This window comes from Lynx rufus, unplaced genomic scaffold (genome assembly GCF_022079265.1).
Source record: "Lynx rufus isolate CCGP_SWC_20201006 ecotype Redwood Valley unplaced genomic scaffold, mLynRuf1.p SCAF_30, whole genome shotgun sequence".
NCBI lineage: Eukaryota > Metazoa > Chordata > Mammalia > Carnivora > Felidae > Lynx > Lynx rufus.
Window position 1 is genome coordinate 4,061,430 of NW_025814846.1, and position 15,943 is coordinate 4,077,372.

At 35.3% G+C, this 15,943-nt stretch overlaps 1 protein-coding gene across 1 annotated transcript in view; it reads left to right on the plus strand.

Annotated features, from left to right (window-relative positions):
• The window catches only part of OPHN1 (oligophrenin 1), a 593,683-nt gene that overhangs the window by 211,528 nt on the left and 366,212 nt on the right, over positions 1-15,943 (plus strand). Inside the window, exon 4 of the mRNA XM_047092574.1 lies at positions 12,056-12,117. Coding sequence (XP_046948530.1) covers positions 12,056-12,117 — 62 coding nt within the window. The remainder of the gene's footprint in view (positions 1-12,055; positions 12,118-15,943) is intronic.

Here is a 15,943-nt window from a genome sequence, read left to right on the forward strand (position 1 = left end):
CGAAGTCGGACGCTCAACCAACTGAGCCACCCAGGCGCCCCTTCTGATTTAGTTTTTACAACACTCTCAGGTAGATATATTATCATGTCTCTTTGACAAGTGAGGCAACTGAAACTTATAGGGGGTAAGTCATTTATCAAAAGTTTCACAGCAAGAAGATGACAAAATATGGCTGCAAGTCTAGCCCTCTCTCAAAGTCATGCTTTTTTATTTCATCCCCTAAAGTAGAATCCTCATTTTCTGTCACCCTAATGTTCTTTCTAACATGTCACATGGCTTTCTTACCTACATTCCCACACTCATTAGGAACCTGAGGAGAAACAAAAGTAGAATGCAGGGAAATGGAATTTATCTATCTATTAAGGAAAAAGGTTTATTTATTTTTTTTTTTAAATTTTTTTTTCAACGTTTATTTATTTTTTGGGACAGAGAGAGACAGAGCATGAATGGGGGAGGGGCAGAGAGAGAGAGAGACACAGAATCGGAAACAGGCTCCAGGCTCTGAGCCATCAGCCCAGAGCCTGACGCGGGGCTCAAACTCACGGACCGCAAGATCATGACCTGGCTGAAGTCGGACGCTTAACCGACTGCGCCACCCAGGCGCCCCAAAAGGTTTATTTTTAAATATAATTTATTGTCAAGTTGGCTTATGTAGAGCACCCACTGCTCATCCCAACTAAGGAAGGAGATTTTAATAGAGACACTGCAAGCAGGATGACTAACAGTCCTGGGAAAACCAAGACTTGGGGTTTTCCTTGAACAAGGGGCTTCCAATTTTATAACTGTGATAGTTCCGGGGACACCAAGACAAGTTGGTCATCACTCCTTTCACTGGAGGTGTATGAGCAGAGATTTGATGGTTCCTCAGACTTGAAGAGTTGCATAAGACCATCTGAGATTCTTCTGTTACTGTGAAATAAGATCTTTACATTGTTGTTTTTGTTTTTGGAGCTCAGGTCCAAATTCTGATAAAATTAGGTCAGAGGGCTGAAAGTTAAATATAATAACGCAAAATAGAAACAAGGGAATACTTGAGTCTTACTTACTCTCTTACAGAGAGTAGTACTTCTCTGTACTACTAGAACATAGTTTCATTGTTGTTGTTTTGTTCATTCCTTTTTGTTTTATTTCAATATAAGAATACATTCTCAGGTAGTTATGATTCATTTTCTGACAGCCTCTGAGTGTTCATCCCTGCAATTATATTGTTGTGCCAATCAAGCTGTCTGATACTTAGCAGGTGAATTTGGGCTTTAACTAGTCTGGGAAGGGGGCTGGCATTGGTATGTAAGCTTGCCAGATACTTTTTTTTTTTAAAGGAAATACCAGAATTTTATTTAAAAATGTTGAAATATTTGAGATTTTGTGCTATTACAGAGATCATATATGAAACCAATAGTGGGAATTAAAAGATACTGTTTAGGGGTGCCTGGGTGGCTTAGTCGGTTAAGCATTTGACGTCAGCTAAGGTCATGATCTTGTGGTTCGTGAGTTCAAGCCCTGAGTTGGGCTCTGTGCTGACAGCTCTGAGCCTGGAGCCTGATGCTGATTCTGTGTCACCCTACCCAACTCATGCTCTGTCTCTCTCTGTCTCTCTCTCTGTCTCAAAAATAAATAAATATTAAAATTTTAAAAAAGATACAGTTTAGGCTCTTCTAGTAAACATTATAGTAATGAATATATGTGAAAAAAAATTACAATCAGTGTATGTTTCAAAAAAATACTTTCTATGTGCTTTATGTATCAATTAATTTAATTCTCACAAGTCTAGAAGTTTAGTATCCTTTTAATCTCTGATTTTTATTTAAAAATTTTTTAATGTTTATTTATTTTACAGACAGAGAGACAGAGCACAAGCAGGGGAGGGGCAGAGAGATAGGGAGACACAGAATCGGAAGCAGACTCCAGGCTCTGAGCTGTCAGGACAGAGGCCGACACAGGGCTCAAACCCACAAACCGTGAGATCATGACCTGAACTGAAGTTGGACACTTAACCGACTGAGTCATCCAGGCGCCTTATTTTTATTTATTTATTTATTTATTTTTAATTTTTTTTTACGTTTATTTATTTTTGAGACAGAGAGAGACAGAGCATGAATGGGGGAGGATCAGAGAGAGAGGGAGACACAGAATGCGAAACAGGCTCCAGGCTCTGAGCGGTCAGCATAGAGCCCGACGCGGGGCTCGAACTCCCCGACCGTGAGATCATGACCTGAGCTGAAGTCGGCTGCTTAACCGACTGAGCCACACAGGCGCCCCTAATCTCTGATTTTTAAATGAGGACATTGAGATACAAAAGAATTACTAATTTCCCCAGATCAAATAGCTATGAAAATGGTGTAGCCAGACTTCAAGATCAGGCAATCTGATCTCAGAGTCTTTAAGCTTAACTAACTTCATGCTATTTTTTTAAGGAAAAATTACCTGGAAGTGGGCATGAAACATTAAGGTAATACTAACAAAATTATCTCTTTGTGCAGAGGTGCATAAAGTATGGGAAAATGAACATCCTCCTTCCCTTAAGACAGCTTCAGGGAGAAAAGAAAAAGTCAGGTCTTAGCTTCAGGAAAGGACAGGAAAGGAGAATTCTGTGAAGAGTATCAGGTTAAGGGAAGATCTCTGTGTAATGAATAGGGGTTTTAAGGATCACTGTGGAGGTGGTTGAGAGGAAGCACAGACCCCCATAGGTATAAGAATATGTTATATAAGATTTACAAGGATGTGAAGCATGGTACTATTGACTGGCCTTGTATTATCAGGTTGAGTGGAGATCTGCTGACACCTAGCAGTGTATACCACTAGCTTAGGATTCTAAGTAGACTAATGAAGACCTGAGTTGTTGACACTGAAAGATCCCTCCTCTAATGACATGTTGGATAAATCAACAATGGCTAGTACACAGTTGTATATTCTATTTCAAGTGGTTTGTTTTTTTGCTTATTTGATTTTATTATGTTTATCTTTTAAAGTCCTGCTTTGCTGTATTTCTTTTGTAATTATATGGAAACAAAATGAAAGATAATATATAAAGAAAATATAATTACAAAGATACAATTAATACACATATGCCTACTATTCAAAAATTAAAGTTTTGTATTTACTTCAGATTATTTGCTCTTTTTGTTCTTTAAAACATTTTATGTATTTATTTTTTGTTCCAAAATTTTATTTAATTCTAGTTAGTTAACATACGGTGTAATGTTGGTTTCAAGAGTAGAATTCAGTGATTCATCCCTTACATTTAATACCCAATGCTCATCATAAGAAGTACCCTTCTTAATACCCATTACCCATCTAGCCCATCCCTTACACATGTCCATCCATCAACCCTCCGTTTGTTTTCTATCCTTAAGAGTCTCATATGGTTTGCTTCCCTTTCTGTCTTTTTTCCCCTTGCATATATTCTTCTGTTTTGTTTCATAAATTCCACATACAAGTGAAATCATATGGTATTTGTATTCCTCTGAGTGACTTATTTCACTTAGTATAATATACTCCAGCTCCATCCACGTTGTTGCAAATGGTATGCTTCCATTATTTTTGATAGCTGAGTAATATTCCATTATATATATATATATAAAATATTCCATATATTATATTACATATATAATACATATACAATATGGAATATTTCTCAGCTTTCAATGGAATATTACTCAGCCTTCAAAAGTAATGAAAGCTTAACACACACACACACACACAAGCACATACACAGCATATCTTTATCCATTCATCAGTGGATGGACACTTGGGCTGTTTCCATAGTTTGGCTATTGTTGATAATGCTGTTATACACAATATAAACATTGTGGTGCATGTACCCCTTTGAATCTGTATTTTTGTATTCTTTGGGTAAATACCTAGTAGTGCAATTGCTGAATCATATAGTAGTTGTATTTTTACTGTTTGAGGAACGTCCATACTGTTCTCCAGAGTGGCTATACCAGTTTGCATTCTCACCAACATTGTAAGAGTGTTCCGTTTTCTCCACATCCTTGCCAAATCTGTTGTTTCCTGTGTTGTTAGTTTTAGCCATTCTGACAGGTATGAAATGGTATCTCATGGTTTTGCTGTGTTTTTCCCAATGATGAGTGATGTTAAGCATCTTTTCATGTGCCTGTTAGCCATCTGTTTGTCCTCTTTGGAAAAGTGTCTATTTGTGTCTTCTGTCAATTTCTTAACTAGATTATTTGTTCTTTGGGTATTGAATTTGATAAGTCTTCTATATATTTCAGATACTAACCCTTTATCACATATGTCTTTGGCAAATATCCTCTCCCATCCCATAGGCTGCCTTTTATTTTTGTTGATTATTTCCTTCACTGTGCAGAAGTTTTTATATTAATGAAGTCCCAATAGTTCATATTTGCTTGTGTTTCCTTTGCCTCCAAGAACGTGTCTAGTAAGAATTTGCTCTGGCTGAGGTCAAAAAGTTTACTACCTGTGTTTTCCTCTAGGATTTTGATGGTTTCATGTTTTACATTTAGGTCTTTCATCCATTTTAAATTTCTTTTTGTGTATGGTGTAAGAAAGTGGTTAAGTTTCATTCTTCTGCATATTACTGTCCAGTTGGCCTAACATCATTTGTTGAAGAAACTGCCTTTTTCCATTGGATACTCTTTCCTGCTTTGTTGAAGGTGAGTTGACCATATTATTGTGGGTCCATATCTGGGTTTTCTATTCTGTTCCATTGACATATATGTCTGTTTTTGTGCCTGTATCAAGCTGTCTTGATGACTTCAGCTTTACAATATAGCTTGAAGTCAGGAATTGTGATGCCTCCAGCTTCACTTTTCTTTTTCAGGATTTCTTTGGCTATTTAAAGACTTTTATGGTTCCATAGAAATTTTAGGATTGTTTGTTACAGCTCTGTAAAAAATGCTGGTGGTATTTTGATAAGGATTGCATTAAATGTGTAAATTGCTTTGGGTAGTATAGACATTTTAATAATGTTTGTTCTTCCAATCCATGAGCATGGGATTTTTTCCAATATCTTTGTGTCCTCTTCAATTTCTCTCATAAGTGTTGTATAGTTTTCAGAGTACATATCTTTAACTTCTGTGGTTTGGTTTATTGCTAAATATCGTATTGGTTTTGGTACAATTGTAACTGGGGGTGATTCCTTGATTTCTTTTTCTGATGCTTCATTATTGGTGTATAAAAATGCAACTGATTTCTGTACATTAATTTTATGTCCTGCAGCTTTGTTCAATTCATGTATTAGTTCCAGCAAATTTTTGGTGGGGTCTGTCAGATTATCTACATAGAGTATCTTGTTATCTGGAAATAGTGAAAGTTTGACATCTTCCTTGCCAATGTGAATGCCTTTTATTTCTTTTAGTTGTCTGATTGCTGAGGCCAAGACTTTCAGTAGTATGTGGAATAACAGTGGTGAGAGTGGACATCCCTGTCATGTTCCTGACCTTAGTGGTAAAGCTCTCAGTTTTTTCCCATTGAGGATGATATTAGCTGTAAGCCTTTTGTATATGGCCTTTATGATGTTGAGTTATGTTTCCTCTATGCCTACTTTCTTGAAGGTTTTTATCAAGAAAGTGTTTTGTCAAATGCTTTTTTTTTGCATCTATTGAGAGGATATAAAGAGGTTCTTATCCGTTATTTTATTACGTGGTGTATCATGTTGATTGATTTGTAGATATTGAACCACCCCTGCAGCCAGGTAGTAAATCCCACTTGATTGTGGTCAATTCTATTACATTAATTCTATTAATATACTGTTGGATTCGATTTTCTATTATCATGTTGAGAATTTTCACATCCAGGTTCATCAGGGATATTGGCCTGTTATTCTCTATTTTAGTGGGGTCTTTGTCTGGTTTTGGAATCAAAGTAATATTGGCCTAGAATAAATTTGGAAACTTCCCATTTCCATTTTTTGGAACAGTTTGAGAATAATAAGTATTAAGCCTTCTTTAACTGTTTGGTAGAATTCCCCTTGGAATCTGTCCCTGGACTTTGTTGGGAGATTTTTGATTAATGATTAAATTTCTGTGCTGGTTATGAATCTGTTCAAATTTTCTATTTATTCCTGTTTTAGTTTTAGTAGTTTGTATGTTTTTAGGAATTTGTCCATTTCTCTCAGATTGCCCAGTTTGTTGGCATATAATATTTCATAATATTCTCTTATAATTGTTTGTATTTCTGTGGTGTTGGTATTCTCTCCCCTTTCATCTGTGGTTTTATTTGGGTCCTTTCTCTTTCTCTTTTGATAAGTCTGGCTTAGAGTTTATCAATTTTATTAATTCTTTGAGAGAACCAGCTTTTAGTTACATTGATCTGTTCTCCTATTTTTTTATATATCATTTATTTATGCTCTTGTCTTTAGTTTTTCCCTTCTTCTCCTGGGTTTAGTCGTTATTTGCTGTTGTTTTTCTAGCTCCTTAAAGTGTAAGGTTAGGTTGTGTGTTAGAGACATTTCTTGCTCCTTGAGTTAAGTCTGTATTGCTATATACTTCCTCCTTCTGACTGCCTTTGCTATCAAAGAGTTTGGACTGTCATGTTTTCTTTTTCATTTGATTCCACATATATTTTTTATTTCCTCTTTAATTTCCTGGTTAACTCATTCATTCTTTAGTAGGAGGTTCTTTAATCTCCATATATTTGTGGTCTTTCCAAATTTTTTCTTGTGGTTGACTTCAAGTTTCATATCGTTGTGGCTTGAAAATATACATGGTATGATCTCAGTATTTTTGTACATGTTGAGCACTGATTTGTGATCCAGTATGTGATCTATTCATGAGAATGCTCCATGTGCACTTGCAAAGAATGTGTATTCCACTGCTTTAGAATGAAATGTTCTGAATATATCTGTTAAGTCCATCTGCTCTAGTGTGTCATTTAAAGCCATTGTTTCCTTGTTGATCTTCTGCATGTATGATCTGTACATTGCTTTAAGTGGGGTGTTAAAGTCTCCTATTATTTTATTATTTTCAATGATTTCCTTTATGTTTGTGATTGATTTATATATTTGGCTGCTTCCAATTGGGGGCATAGATATTTACAATCACTAGATCTTCTTGATCAATATAGACCTTAATTATGATAGAGTGCCCTTCTTCATCTCTTGTTACAGTCTTTGGTTTAAAATCTAGCTTGTCTGATATAAGTATGGCTACTTCGGCTTTTGGTGTCTGTTAGCATGTTAGATAGTTCTCCCTCTCCTCACTTTCAGCCTCAGGATGTCTTTAGGTTCTAAAATGAATCTTTTGTAGGCAGCATATAGTTGAGTCTTTTTTTTTATTATATTGATACCCTATTGTTTTTTTTTATTGGATTCCCAGATAATTCTAACGTGTTGCCAGGGTGAAGTATAACTGCCTTATACCAAGGAAGAAACACAACTAACATTTATTGATTGACTATCATGTGTTCTGGGAGCTATATTTGATGTTATCTTGTTTACTCATCAAAGAACCCTGTGAGATAGGAATTATTATTTCTAGGTAAGGAAAGTGAGTCTCAGAGAATTTGAGTAACTTATCAAAGGTCACAGTTAGTACATCAAATGTGCTTTTTACTCAACCACAGTGCTTCTAAAAAACAAGAAAAAAACACAACTCATTCGTCAATTATATCTCCATAACTACTCTGATGTAATAATTCCTAATATGCTCATTTTTATGTCGAAATTGAGGCATAGAAAGACTAAATTGAGAAATTTGTCTAGGTTGGTAAGTAGTGGAGCAGGGACTCAAACTCAAATCTCAAGATTTTAGTTCCACTTTTTTTTTTTCACGGAAAACCCATTTACATGGAAAACCCACTTTGCTAATCATTTTGCTTGTCGATGAAATGAGAGAAGTCCTGGCTACTCCTAAGGGTGCCTGTGAGGATTAATAAAATATTAACTATGAAAGAATTCATAGAAAACCATAGGCCAATATCACTGATGCATGATGATGCAAAAATTCTCAACAAAATATTAGAAAACAAAATTCAGACTCACATTAAAAGGAGAATAATCAGGATCAAGTAGGATTCATCCCTGGGAAGCAAAGATGGTTGAATAAGTGCAAATCAATAAATTTGATGTATTACATTCATAGAATGAAAGGTAAAAGTCAATGATCATCTCAATCAATGCAGAAAAGCCATTTGACAACTCCCAAAAGCTAAAGTCCAGGACCATAATTCATATATGAAGTGAATTCTACCTAATATTTAAAGAAGAGCTAATACCTATTCTTGTACTCCTGAAACTAAGACTATAGTATGTTAACTAACTTGAATTTAAATTTAAAAAATAGTAATAAATGGTCAGAAGACTTGAATAGACATTTTTCCAAATAAGACATACAAATGCCAAGAGACTTATGAAAAAATGCTCAACATCACTCATCATCAGGAAAATGCAAATCAAAACTACAATGAGATATCACCTCACACCTGTTAAAATGGCTACAATAGAAAAATACAAGACATAAGTCTTGGTGAAGATGTGGAGAAAGGAATCCTCTTGCTCTGTTGGTGGGAATGCAGACTGGTTCAGCCAGTGTAGAAAATAGTATTCAGTTTCCTCAAAAAATTAAAACTGGAACTATCCAATTATCCAGTAATTGCACTACTGGTACTTACCCCCCAAAATACAAAAAAACACTCATTCAAAGGTATATATGCACCCCTATATTTATTGGAGCATTATTTACAATAGATAAATTATGAAAGCAGTCCAAGTGTCCATTGATAGATAAGTCGATAAAGAAGATGTGGGGTGTGTGTGTGTGTGTAATGAAATATTATTCAGTCATAAAAAGAAGAAAATCTTGCCATGAAATGAGTAGATCTAGAAAGTATATTGGTAATTGAAACAAGTCAGTCAGAGAAAGACAAATACCATATGATCTCACTTGTATGTGGAATTTAAGAAACAAAAAAAAATGAACAAAGGAAAAAAGAGACAAACCAAGAAACAGTCTCTTAATTATAGAGAACAAACTGAGGGTCACCAGAGGGGAGGATTATGGGGGGGGGATTGGTGAAATAGGATATGGGGATTAAATAATACACATCATCATGAAAAAAAAGTAAAATAAAATAAAATGATAAAAAGGTGGGGTAAAGAGATTAATTTTATAGTAATTGCACTATAGGACCTAAATGCTGGACTAAGGTCATCAGGACTAAATAAATGCCAGTCATCATCTCATTGTTATTGTTTAGTCATAAGTCAGGGCTTTGGAAGTACCTTACTCAACAAAGTTGATGTGTTTTGGAAAGTTGGAAAGTTTGGAAATTTGTACAAATCAAATAACACTTCAAATTTGTTAGGAAAGTTCAGTAATTAAAGGTATCCTGAAATGAATATTTCATAATGGTAAAGTAAACATAACAAATAAAAACTATTTGCATTATGATTAATCATCAATAAAAATAATAGATAAAAATATTTGACAAAATTTAATATGTGTTCATGGTAAAAACTCTCAACAAAGTAGATATAGAAGGAGTGTACCTCAGTATAATAAGGGCAGTATGTGACAGCCCACATCTAACATCATATTCAGTTGTGAAAGTTCCAAAGCTTTCTTTCTAACATCAAGAACAAGACAAGTGTTCAACATTGTAGTGGAAGTCCTAGCCATATTAATTAGTAAGAAAAAGAAAGAAAAGACATCAGAATTGGAAAGAAAGAAATAACATTATCTCTATTTGATTTTAACTAGACAAAATCCTAAAGACTTCACCAAAAAAAAAAAAATGTGGGGTACGAGGTGAAAGAAATGAGTGAAGGGGATAATAAGTTTAAAAAAAAAACAAAAAATAAATTATGTGAGAAAGAAATAAATAAAATGATTTCATTTGCAAGGGCATAATAACCAAAGTATTTAGGAATAAATTTAACCAAGGTGCTAAAAGACTTATACTGTGAAAACTATAAGACATTGATGAAAGAAGTTGAAGATGAAACAAATAAATGGAAAGATATAGTTCTCATGGATTGGAAGAATTAATATTATTAAAATATCCACACTACCCAAGGCAATCTATAGATTGAATTTAATCCCTAACAAAATATCATAGCATTTTTCACAGACTACAACAAATAATCCTAAAATTTGTCTTGAGAAAGAAGAACAAAGCTAGAGGCATTAATGCTCCCTGATTTCAAATTATATTACAAAGTTGTAATCAAAACAGTATGGTACTAGCACAGAAACAGACATATAGATCAGTGGAACAGAATAGACAGCCCAGAAATAAACCCGCATTTATATGGTCCATTAATCTAAGACAAAGGAGGCAAGAATATACAATAGGGAAAAGACTGTCTCTTCAATAAATGGTGCTGGGAAAACTGGATATTCACATGGAAAAGTATGATTCTGATCTTACACTATTCATAAAAGTTAACTTGAAATGGATTAAAGACTTAAATGTAAGACCTGAAACCATAAAATTCCTAGAAGAAAACATATAGGAAAAGCTTCTTGATATGGGTCTTGGCAAATATTTTTTTTGATATGACACCTAAAGCACAACAACATAAAAAATCAAGTGGGACTATGTCAAACCAAAATTCTTTTGCACAGCCAAAGAAACAGTCAACAAAATGTAAAGGCAACCTATGGAATGGGAGAAAATATTTGCAAATCATATATCTGATAAAGGGCTAATAGCCAAAACGTATAAACAATTCATATAACTCAATAGCAAAACAAACAACCTCCAAATAATTCAATTAAATATGAACAAATGATTTGAATCAACAGTTTTCCAAATAATATATTAAAATACCCAAGAGGTACATGGAACTTGCTTAACTTCACTAATCATAAGGGAAATGCAATTCAAAATCACAATGAGATATCACTGTGGTTAGAATAACTGCCATCAAAAAGACAAGAGATAACAAATACTGGTGAGGATGTGGAGAAAAGGGAACCCTTGCACACTGTTGATAGGAATGTAAATTGGTACAACCACTCAGGAAAATAGAGTGGAGGTCCCTCAAAATATTAAAAATAGAATTACCTTATGATGCAGCAATTCCACATCTGAGTATATATCCAAAGGAAATGAAATCACTATGTTGAAGAGATATCTGCACTCCTGTGTTCGTTGCAGTATTATTTGTAATAGCCAAGACATGGGAAACAAATGACCATTGATAGAAGAATGGATTAAAAAGTTGTGATATACATATATATGTATATTGACATATATATGTATATTAGAATATTATTCAGGCATAAAATAGTTGGATATTTTGCCACTTGTCACAACATGAATGGATCTTTATGGTATTATGCTAAGTGAAATAAATCAGACAAAATCATACTGTATGATCTCACTTATATGTGGAACCTGAAAAACAAACTCATAGAAAAAGAAATCAGGCTTGTGGTTGCCAGAAGTGGGGGTTGTTTTAATTGTATGAAGGCAATCAAAGGGTACAAACTTACAGTTATAAAATAAATAAGAACTGAGTATGTAGTGTACAACATGATAATTATAATTAGTATGGCTATGTGGTATTTTGAAAGTTGCTAAGAGAATAGATCCTATCCTTAAACTTGTGTGGTATGTATATCAATTTTATTTCAGTAAAACTGAAGAAAAAAAAATCTCTTTGGTAGGGGTTCGCAAGGAAAAAAAAGAAGAAAGAAAATGAAAACAAAAAGATATTCAACAGGGGCGCCTGGGTGGCGCAGTCGGTTAAGCGTCCGACTTCAGCCAGGTCACGATCTCGCGGTCCGTGAGTTCGAGCCCCGCGTCAGGCTCTGGGCTGATGGCTCAGAGCCTGGAGCCTGTTTCCGATTCTGTGTCTCCCTCTCTCTCTGCCCCTCCCCCGTTCATGCTGTGTCTCTCTCTGTCCCAAAAATAAATAAACGTTGAAAAAAAAATTTTAATAAAAAAAAAAAAAAAGATATTCAACAGGCACTGAACACATTCTTCTGTTAGCCTTTGGTTGGTACCTTCCTCTAGTGTCCAGGCAGGCTCAGAGCACTGGCCCCTACCTCATATCACACAGGTCTATGCCCACCTCCCTATCAAGTACTGTGATTAATTTGTCTTATCTTTTATTCTATCCTTCTAGCTGAATCCTTCAAGGAATTTGCTGAATTGCTCAATGAAGTAGAAAATGAAAGGATGATGATGGTAGGTTTCTAACACTGGGCCATGACCTTATTCATTGGATTGGTACTCTGTTGTTTCCATTTTGTCTCATGGCTGTTTAGTACAGTAAAGATATTTAGGAACTAGATCTGGTTATTCTGTCTCAAGCTTTTACCCTGGGAATTTAACATTAGCTAGAGTTAGATTATTGTAGAAACTCCATTCCTCTTCGTATCAGTCAGAAAGGGTTTCAAAGGACATTAAACTAGGCTATTGAACATGTGCAAAGAAATTGTGGCCTTTAGTGTTCTTAAACATATTATCCATTTATTTATCTGTTTCTCTGTTTGTAAAAATAATATGGGTTTTATTTATATTTGACATATAATTGTTTTATTTAAATCTGTGTGAAAACTTTCCTTACATTTAAAGTCTATTTTTTAAAATAATATACTTATTTTTAGAGCAATTTTAGTTTTATAGAAACAGAGATTTCATATAATCCCTTTCTTCTATTTTGATTCCTATAGCTTTGTAGTAAGACTTAATGTTAGGTGTGAACTTTACAACCATTTTGTCAGCATCCACCAAATGAATTGCTGGGATTTGATCAAGATTACATTGAATCTATAGAACAGGTTGGGATAAACTGACATCTTAAAAGTATTTTCTTATTTATGAACATGGATTATCTTTCCATTTATTAAGCCCTTCTTTGATTTCTGTTATCAGAGTTTTTTACATAGCTCTTGTATGCATTTTATTAGATATGTTCCTAAGTATTTTCTTTTTTTGTGAGCTCTATTTTAGCAGCTTAAAAAGTAATCATTTTGTGTGGACCCTAGATCTGCAGCACTAATGTCACCTGGCAAATTGTTAGAAATGGAAGTCCTTGGCCCCAACCCAGACCTATTTGTACCTAATGTGAACGTACCTAAGTTGGTCAATATTTATTTTGATTAGGGGTGTAAGGGTAAAGTTGGAACTTTGTAGAGAGCAAAGAGAGGTGTATTTTGCCTTTCTTGATAAGTTGTCTTCCTGTGGGCAGTTCAGTTTTGTGAAGTCCATTTATCCAATAGCCAGAGTTCTTCAATCTGTCATTACTCATCCTTCCCAGCAGTGTGGTACTGGCTTTTCAGAATAGTGCTACCATTTTATCTAGGCTCCTAGAGAAGTGGGGTTGCAGGGCTTGGAGGTAGGGGAAGTACAGACTTAGGTTCCAATAATGGCAGTGCCACTAATTGTTGATTTCAGACTAATCATGGTATTTTGCTGTCTCTCTTTTTTCATATGTAAAATGAGGAAAATAATCCCTACCTCCCACAGTTGTTGTAAGAGCTCCAAATGATATAATGAAGTGTTCTATATGTAGCAAAAAACACTTATTAAGTAAGTCTTGTTTGTAGTTATCTTTTGTTACCCCCAAGATTCTGCTTGTGGAAATTTGACTTGGGAATTTTCTTAGTTTAAGAGAATTGCTTCTAGGGATACTAAGGAGGGACCAATATCGGTAGCTTCTCTGGAGTCTGGTAGATATCCCCCCACTAGCTAATCTACACTCTACTAACTGTTTTCTTCTGCCTGAAGAGTTTGTGGACTATTGCCAATGTTGATCTCAAAGGCATTCAACTCCTTTTCATTCAGATACCACTAGAAAGCTCAACTGTACTTCCTTCAACCCTAGTTGTTTATCTCTTTTATTTACCCAATTATAAAGCTCTAAAATATTAAAGTAGGACTCATCTTTTGAGATATTGTTTTTCTCACCCTTCTTGCTGGATCTTTTCCACAGGAATGACTCATTTTCTTCTGTCTTTCATTGTTGTGCCCTTTTGTGCCCACAACTTTTCAATCATGTATTGACTTTTAGCTCCCCACTTCCCGTTTAATTCTAGGAATGCTGTGAAGGTTAAGCTCAATGAGGGCCTTTCACAACGTGCCAGGAATTCATTGTTTGACTGCACCTCTCCCTTTTCCTAGAACTGTGGTAAAAGGACTCCTTACCCCAGTATGGATAATCTGGGTTATCTGAGGTATTAAACAGCTTTTTATCCTTTCTATAAGAAGAGACTAAACGAAGCTTTAGAAGAACAGGAAGGAAGTTCACAGCCCTAGCATCTGATAATTGCAAATGTCTAGTCATTCTTGTAATGAACTTAAACTGTTGAAGGAATTATGGAGGAAAGAATTGAGGGGAAGCATTTCCCAACTGTGGTGTTCTTAAATAGTACCCTGTGGGATGTTGTATTAACCTCAGAAATTGGCCTTGAAAAGTCTGGATAAAAGACTTCCTGTATGATTAAGGATAGGAGTCTCGCCTATGTGCCTTTCTGACTCTGAAGGGGACCATATTAGCAATATGCAAGGTCTGTCTTTGAGGACTGCCAAGAATGACCTAAAGAGACCCATGCTATTTTAAACAGTGTATCTTCAAATCCTTTTTTTGGTAATTAGTTAACAATAAAAGATTCACAAACAATCCTACACTGCTGGATTGTGTACCATCTCTAATCTGCTAAATGTTTTATCTAATGTTAATTTGGGATTCATGCAATAAGAATCCGATTAGTTAAACTCCCTAAGATGTTTAGAATATCAGTTATCATGCTGGGTATTCTACCCTGAGTTAGAAGGTAGGAGCTTTTCTCCTAGAGAATTTATGAAATGGATGCAGTGATCAGAAAGGGGAATAAAGGTCATATTTAATTAAAAGGGCTTTTTTTGAGTAGATGCTGAACTTCTAAGGGATTTAAGGATAAAACAAAATGAAAAAAAAAAAAAAAGCCAAGCTTCAGTGTGACCATTTCCTATATCTCTAGCTCTGTTTTCTGGCAGAAAGTAGTATAATTACCAATGAGTGTCAAAAAAAGGAAGTGGCTCAGAGTATCTATTTGTGTTGTAGGAGACTGGGAGCAATATTGCCAATGTGATTAAGGGAAATCTATGGTCTCCAATTTCAGTGAATCATATGCTAGTTTCCTAGGGCCAAACATACAAAAAGCAGTGGTCTTATGGACCCTGTGTGAGAAGTTGCTGGTACACCTGCTTATGCAAGAAAATCCCCTTTGAATCACGAAAACTGGTACTGTGCCATCCTTGTGTTGCCTGTGTATGCAAGGGCTCAGCTGAATATCCATATAGAGGTTTGACACATATTACTCTCCTTAGAAATGGCATGTTCACTTCTTATTCAACAGCAAACTTCTTCAGTGTGTCCCAGGTAACCACTTTTTTTGTGTTACTTTGGTGAAAGTGGAAATAATTTTTCTAATTATCTATTGCTGCATAAAAACGTATTTCAAAACATAGTGGCTTAACCTAAAACCATTTAATTTTATCTCATTATGTTGTGGTTCAGGAATTCAGGCAGGGGTCAGCTGGGTGATTCTTCTGCTTCATATGGAGGTGTTCACCTGGGAGGTGGGTTGATGTAGAGAGTCCAAAGCAGCTTTGCTTACCCATCTTGCACCTCAGTGGGATGGCTGGAAGGTTGGGCTGAACATAACTTTTACCAGAATGTGTATGTTTGGCCTCACTAGTTTGGTAGTCTCAGGGCAGTCTAACTTCTTAGAGAGTGGCTCAGGGCTCCCCAGTGGGAGTGTTCCAAGAGAACCAGGTGGAAGTTGCTGGCCTTTTATGACTTAGTCTGAGAAGTCACATTGTGTCACTTCTGCTGTATTCTATTGGTTCAAAGAAGTAATGAACTCACTCTCATTAAAGGTAGAGGGGGCAGAGGCCTCACCTCAATAGGAGAAGTGTCACAAAATTTGTAGCCATGTTTTAAAAGTTCCACAAAAGGAAAGAAGAAAAATGACTCTCTGTATTGGATCTATGATACCAATGACATAATTTGTTTCCAGGTAGGTAC